Here is a 7898-nt window from a genome sequence, read left to right on the forward strand (position 1 = left end):
GTAAAATCTGTCATGCTCATGTGAACGTAGTCTAAGAAGTTCAAAGTATTGTGCTTCAGCCTGTGATATCACACCCTCTGAACAACACCTCCGAAAGTGTGCGCAGTAACGGCACCTTCAAGCCCGATTGGCCAAAGAGTATGAAATGCTTGTGGCTGAACTCTGTTCGCTCACATATGACATAGTCGTAACCACCGTGGCGACTCTCGTGGAATCTGTCCACGAATTGTAGTAATTAGCTTACTAAATAACACCAGTACAATACTATGAACAGCTTATAGATGATTATATTATGTGGTGGCAGATTTCCTTTATAGGGGGTTTTCTGGTTAACCATATTAGTACCATATTAGAGAATTAGGGTATGTTAACACGCAGTGGATTCAGACGTAATTCGGGCATTTTACGCCTCAAATTACGGCTGAAAAAAACGGCTCCATTACACCTACAAACATCTGCCCATTGCTTGCAATGGGTTTTACGGTGTTCTGTTCCAACGAGGTGTCATTTTACGCGTCGCTGTCAAAATAGTGCATGACACTTCTCGGGCCGTTTTTGGAGCCGTTTTTCATTGACTACATTGAAAAACAGCTCCAAAAATGGCCGTAAAATATGCTGCAAAAATCGCGAGTTGTTACAAAAACGTCTGAAAATCAGGAGCTGTTTTCGCCTGAAAACAGCTCCGTATTTTCAGACGTTTTTAGTCTAGCGTCTGAACATACCCTTAGGGTATGTTCACACGCAAACTCAAAAACGTCTGAAAAAATGGAGCTGTTTTCAAGGGAAAACAGCTCCTGATATTCAGGCGTTTTTGAAGCTGAAAATGAATTTGGAGCTTCTTTTGAGGCGTTTTTTGGGGCATTTTTCATATTGTTCAATGGAAAATCAGCTCCAAAAAAATGCCTTAAGAAGTGACATGCACTTCTTTTTACGGCGCGTCTTTTTACGCTCCGTTTTTTAAAACAGCGTCATAAAAAGACACCCTGTATGGACTAAATGTTGTTTTTCCCATTGATTTCAATGGGCAGATGTTTGTAAGCATTCAGCTTCATTTTTTTCAGCCGTTTTTCGAGGCGTAAAGGCCCCCGAAATACGCCTGAAAACACTGCGTGTGAACATACCCTAATTTCTAGCTCTGGAGGATCTAGCATGTCTGCGGATTACACGGTCTGTCCATTGATTTGAATGGGGGATGCTTCCAACAAAAAGAGATTGTTAAAAGCGGAGAACCCCTTTAACTGCGACTGCGGTATCTTGGGACCACTACAGTAAATTATTCTAATGACCATCCTCCCACTATACAGAACAAACACATATCCACTATTCATTGTGTTATAACCATATAACCCATGCTGTCAGCAATGTACATAATGAATAGATTTTCTTGTAAAATAACCCCCAAAATATAAATCTTAGGAAGTGATCCGATCTACTTCCCAGCTTCAGAGTTCTCTTTCCTATTTATGTACAGAAACACCAGACAATATTTAGCTTTTTTTTTTTTTAAACTTATTTTTAATGAAATAAATAAGATTTTTTTTAATATCTCCTTCCGAATGCCATGGTTGTTGTTTCCCATTGTCTCCTCTTTTAGGAGAGTTTTCCTTTACTGGACCCCAATATCTTTTCAGGACCTGGGACCACTGGAGTATCCTATGGTCCTATAATCGGCAAGTCTGACCCTGCGGACAAATAAAGTTTTTTAAATTAAATGATTCATTATTATTAATATACATTTGCTATGTACACAAATCAATTCTACTTATGTTTGTCAGTTAGAATAATGTACTGCAGACGTCACCTCCCAAGCTTACCAAATGACATATTTGATTACCTTTTACGATAAATGATTGTCATCGCTAATTTTTGATCTGTATTAACCCTTTATTCACAACTATAATTTTCTGCTATTAGATAAAACAGTGACAGCTCAGATTCATCCCCTCGAGTATGCCGTCTCTCCATCAAAAACCAATGTGATCAGACTCATTGGCCTCGTTAAAGATGTGATTGGCACACAATGTATAAGCAAGGACATTATTATATTCAAACCAAAGGTTGTAATTAAGGTAAGCAATGGCGGCCAGGAATTGCAATAAAATATACCTTGCAGAATGTGACATCAGTTAATAAAATTTCCACATATTCCCAGATGCCGGAGGAGGCGTTACAATACTGTCTTGTCACAGTCACTATCAGTATCACAAACCCACTAGAGGAGAAACTAGAGAGATGCGTTATAACAGTATTTGGAGAAGGGCTTATACACAAGGAAAGGTCGTATAGGTAAGTGGATCTGGTCTTTTTTTGAAATGTTGATAAAAACTCACTGGACAAACCAATGATTTTAAGCGGAAATGCCTGTAATATACACATCAGCCTAGATCTAATATTAAAAGTGTATTCACTCATTGAATTTGTGCTGAACTTGCCAGCCATTAAATAGATTCACCAGTGCTGACTTTCACTTTTGGTGAATTTAAAGCTTGCCCATTATTTACCTTTTTTCCATAAATCAATCGTATAAGCCAAGACAATAAACTTTGCGACATATCTTAAAAAATAATATTGCCTCTTTCACCTTATACCTCGCTATTGTGCTGTGTGTAAGTGTACAGAGTCTCTGCACTCACTGAAAAACAACTTTAATTATGAGGCATGAATTAGATGGAGTTTAGATGGATCATATTTTAGAGTAGAGCTCCAGAGATAAGAAAAATCGGTGAATTTTTTGTGGGCGTGTCCTTGTAGGTGACGTTATTAGGCCACATTTATTAAGAAAAATAGGTGAAAATAACAAATTTTGCCACAATCTTTATTTTCTCAGATAAAAATGGGCCAAATTTATAAAGAGGTGTTCAACTTTTAATAGATTTGGTGCAAATCACTCCTTTTATCTCCTTAACTTAGCCTGGCATAAAATATGCCAGTCTGTTTATGTGGGATGGTAAGAAAAAGTTGAGGAGACAGTCCTCCTGCTGAAATGGCAACTTCTATTAAGTATTAGGTTATATCACAGCAGATTTCAATTGAGAGCAGCGCTGCTCAGACATTTCTATGTAAATTCTTAGATCTAATGTCCTAATGTGTCAGATTGAGGAAGGGTATTTCAGAAAACAGGATACCACTTATGTCTCAGATGATTAATCACATTATGTAGACTCGGAGAACATGGAGAGCTCACCTAGAAAAAGGCAAAGGAAAAACTTAAGGTGCCCATACACATCAGATGACAATAAACCGAATCTGATGTGTATGGGGATGTCTCGTCCCTCCTCCGATGGCAGGGGAAAGAAGGATCTGGCATGTTGCCCAGTGCCAATGTGCATGAGTATGCAGGAGTGGGGAAAGATAGAGATCCGTCGAACAGCTATCTTAAGTGTATGGGCAACTCTACGATGTGAGGACTCAACCAAACAACCCCAAATATCTCAGCTTCCTGGACCCCTGTGACTGTGACATGGGGGAGTAGCATATTGGGGCTAACTGCAGTCACACCATTAAGTGAAAATATTTTAAAATCTACACCGCCCATCTCATGTTATCAAAAGAGGAACCTTTGTTTTTCAATGCAAGCCCACAGTCCCGACAGGGGGAACACCTCTGAGTGTTGATCATATCCAAATGTCTCAATTAGGCAACCCGTTTTTAAAAAATAATTTGGCTTCTATACCCATACAACCAACCCACCCCCCCCCCCCCCCAGCAATCAGCTGTTATGTCTGGAAGAAGGAACGGCCCAACACACACTTCCACTGCCACGGTCGCTGCAAGGCAAATGTATCATTAGATGCCAGAGCGGCTCTCTCTACTGGCACATAGAGGGGGGGGGGTCCCAAATAGGAGACACACAGATACAGATCAAGAATACGCTACGTGCATGAGGCCTAAGGCTGGTGTTTTGCTTATGTTCTTTTTTTGGCATTTACATATTTTCTAAGTTTGTGCTGTCTGTTCTGATTTAGATGTGAAAACATTCACCCAAATACCACCGGTCACTGCACCATCAGCTTTTCTCCGAGCCGAAGCGGTGATCGCAAGCTGCATGTCAGATTCGACTGCACACAGTTCTGTGAGGTGATAAGCAGCCAAGGTCTAGACGTTCTCCCATCTGAAAATCTGCACTTCATTTGAGGAAGAGACATGTGATGGAAAATGCAACTTTAGAGAACATTTCATACAAGCTTCTACAATACAGTCCTGGACATAATCTTTGTATCTCCAAATGTATAGTCCTAGCAATGAACTAACTCATTCCTAGACAGGGCCGCCATCAGGGGGGTATTAGGGGTAGTGGTGTGAGGGGCCCGGCCAAACCTAACTGAAAGGGGGGCCCGGCAACTGCCGCAACATTCTTTTGGTAGGAAAAAACGGGCCTGTAATGGGGCCCGTTTTTTTCACCAAAAGAATGTCGTGAGCTGCTGCTGCTGCTGCTGCTGGTGCTGCGGGCCCCCTCCCCTCGTCATGGGGGGCTGTCAAACAGTCCGCCCGCGCGCGCGCACCCGATCGCGCGCACAAGGAAACTCCCGCGCGTGCGCACTCGCGAGCGCGCACCCACGAACGCCCGCACTCGCGATCGGCCGCGCGCGCACCCGCGATCGGCCGCGCGCGCACCCGCGATCGGCCGCGCGCGCACCCGCGATCGGCCGCGCGCGCACCCGCGATCGGCCGCGCGCGCACCCGCGATCGGCCGCGCGCGCACCCGCGAACGAAGCGCGCGCAGCCGCGGACACACATGGACAAAACTTACCTGGAGCCTGGCTGGAGGTGAAGGACTGGACGTCTGGACCGAAGACCTCGCCTGGAAGACATCGCCGGAAGAGGACTTGAGTGGGAGCAGCTCTTCTGACACGGTGAATAAATTATCTCAAAGTGCTGTTTATGTATGGCCCTGTTCACACAGTATTTTGCAGGCAAAAAAAAATCTCCTCTATTCTTAGCGCAGCCCGGCCTCCTGTCATGACGTTTCATCCCATGTGACTGCTGCAGCGGTCACATGGTCTACAGCGTCATCCCAGGAGGCGGGGCTACGTTCAGAAGAGAGAGACGCGTCACCAGGACTACGGCCGGGGCAAGTCTAAACTTTTTTTTCCCTGCAGGATTCCCGCAGCGGACATGCCTCACCAAACCTGCGCCACTATTTGGTGCGGTTTTGCTGGCAGAATTCCCTGCGGCTACCGGGGGGGATAAGCTGTGTAGTTTTACTCCGCATATCCGCCTAGTGTGTTCCTTATGATGTCGCTCCTGGAGCTGCTGCCTGTCTCTAAATAGGCAGTTGGTTCAGTAGAATTTGGAATTATTTTTTTTTGGGAACCAGCTTAAAAAAAATACAAAACTTTTGTGTTAGGGCCTGTTCACATCACCGTTCGCTTCCGTTCCGGGGTTCCGTCTGAGGTTTCTGTCGGGTGAACCCCGCAACGGAAAGTGAAAGTGACAGCACAGCTTCCGTTTCCGTCACCATTAGCGTAGTCGACTGCGCTATTGATTCCGTCCGAAAACCAGCCGGAATGGTGACGAACGGAAACCATTAGCGATGTTTCCGTCACCATTGAGATCAATGGTGACTGAAACGGAAGCTGTGCTGTCACTTTCACTTTCCGTTGCGGGGTTCACCCGACAGAAACCTCAGACGGAACGGAAGCGAACGGTGATGTGAACAGGCCCTAACACAAAAGTTTTGTATTTTTTTAAGCTGGTTCACAAAAAAAAATAATTCCAAATTCTACTGAACCAATTGCCTATTTAGAGACCGGCAGCAGCTCCAGGAGCGACATCATAAGGGACACACTAGGCGGATATGCTGAGTAAAACTCCACCGCTTATCCGCCCCGGTAGCCGCAGGGAATTCTGCCAGCAAAACCGCACCAAATAGTGGCGCAGGTTTGGTGAGGCATGTCCGCTGCGGGAATCCTGCAGGGAAAAAAAAGTTTAGACTTGCCCCGGCCGTAGTCCTGGTGACGCGTCTCTCTCTTCTGAACGTAGCCCCGCCTCCTGGGATGACGCTGTAGACCATGTGACCGCTGCAGCAGTCACATGGGATGAAACGTCATGACAGGAGGCCGAGCTGCGCTAAGAATAGAGGATCGCGTCACCAGGACTACGGCCGGGGCAAGTCTAAACTTTTTTATAAATTTTAAAAAGTGCCTTTTTTTTTTTTTCTCATGTGTGATTTTTGCGGCAGAACCGCAGCATTTCCGCAACAGAGGAGCAGCGATTCCACAGAATAAATTGACACGCTGCGGCTTAAAAAGCCAAAAGCCGCACTGCAGGTCCATTATTTTTGCAGCGTGTGGATGAGATTTGTTCATATCCCATCCCCTCTGCTGCGACTGTGATACGCTGCGGATTATCCACAATAAAATGTGTTGCATAAAATCCGCAGCGTTCATGCCTAGTGTGTTCCTACCCTAAGGCCGGATTTACACGAGCGTGTGCTTTTTGCACGCGCAAAAACGTGGCGTTTTGCGCTTGCAAAAGGTCCATAACCGCTCCGTGTGTCAGCAGCGTATGATGCGCGGCTGCGTGATTTTCGCGCAGCCGCCATCATTATGACACTCTGTTTGTATGTTTGTAGCACGTGGTGCTTTTCTGTTTTCATTCATAGTTTATACGGCTGCGGAAGTGCTGGGCGTGATTTTCACGCACCCATTGACTTCAATGGGTGCGTGATGTGCGAACAATGCACAAATATCGGACATGTCGTGAGTTTTACGCAGCGGACTCACGCTGCGTGAAAATCACTGACAGTCTGAACGGCCCCATAGAGTAACACAGGTCCGTGCGAGGCGCGTGAGAATCACACACGTTGCACGGACGTATTACACGTTCGTCTGAATAAGCCCTAACAATAAGGCCCAGTTCACAGAGTTTTTGGGCCTTGATATTGACTCGGACACTGCGTCAGAATCAGCACCAAAAAACTTCCAAAACCGCCTCCCATTGATTTAATCTGAAATCAATGGGAGCCAGTCGCGGAAAAAAGAAAAAGCAGCACGTCCTTTCTTGCCGCGGTTCCGCCTCTGACCTCCCATCGAAATCAATGGGAGGCAGAAAATGCATTTTTCGCTGCGTTTTCTGTCTGCTGTCCTCAATCGCCGCAGGCAAAAAACGCGGCAAGATAGTGTGGGCAGGTCAAAATTCGGTGCGCGGTTCCAGGCGGTCGCCGGTGCGCATGCGCGGGAGTTTGCGGGTGCGCGTGATCGGTCGCACGGGCGGCGGTGTTTGACGGCCCCCATGACGACCCCCATGCTACCCAGGGCCGCCATCAGGGGGGGTATTAGGGGTACTGATGTGAGAGGCCCGGCCAAACCTAATTGAAAGGGGGGCCCGCAGCTCATGACATTCTTTTGGTGAAAAAAACGGACCCCATTGCAGGGGCCTGTTTTTTTTCTAACAAAGGCAAGTCGCGGCAGTTTGCCGGGCCCCCCTTTCAATTAGGTTTGGCCGGGCCTCTCACATCAGTACTCCTAATACCCCCCCCTGATGGCGGCCCTGGGTACCATGATATAGTGCTGGACGGAGTACCGTTAACAGGCGGTGCCACGGTAGGGGGGCCCCGAAAATTTAGCTGTAGGGGGCCCTGAAATTCCTGATGGCGGCCCTGTTCCTAGATATTTAGATACTCTATCCATTCACAGCCTTTCAGCCAGGAAAGTGCTGTATTCAATCATCAAAAACTCAGTTAAAGAGGAACTCTCATGTCTCCTGTTTTAGTAAATACTTGTACTTCCAATGAAATCACAATTCTGGAGAAACTTTGCTTAGATCTCTACATTGTGCCGTTCCTCTGTTATTCCTCCTAAAAATTTATAAATAGACAACTGGGCATTACCAGTTGCGTGCGTTTCCTTACACATGCTGATAAAGGTGACACGCTCTCTTTTAAAGGAACTTAAAGA

At 46.0% G+C, this 7898-nt stretch overlaps 1 protein-coding gene across 1 annotated transcript in view; it reads left to right on the top strand.

Moving 5' to 3' along the window:
• Nucleotides 1–4534, top strand: part of LOC142666689 (protein 4.2-like) — a 38951-nt gene extending 34417 nt beyond the window's left edge. Inside the window, exons 15-17 of the mRNA XM_075846844.1 lie at nucleotides 1915–2069; nucleotides 2153–2286; nucleotides 3966–4534. Coding sequence (XP_075702959.1) covers nucleotides 1915–2069; nucleotides 2153–2286; nucleotides 3966–4134 — 458 coding nt within the window. The 3' untranslated portion in view covers nucleotides 4135–4534. The remainder of the gene's footprint in view (nucleotides 1–1914; nucleotides 2070–2152; nucleotides 2287–3965) is intronic.
• The last annotated feature ends 3364 nt before the right edge of the window (nucleotides 4535–7898 follow it).

Source organism: Rhinoderma darwinii, chromosome 13, assembly GCF_050947455.1.
Source record: "Rhinoderma darwinii isolate aRhiDar2 chromosome 13, aRhiDar2.hap1, whole genome shotgun sequence".
NCBI lineage: Eukaryota > Metazoa > Chordata > Amphibia > Anura > Rhinodermatidae > Rhinoderma > Rhinoderma darwinii.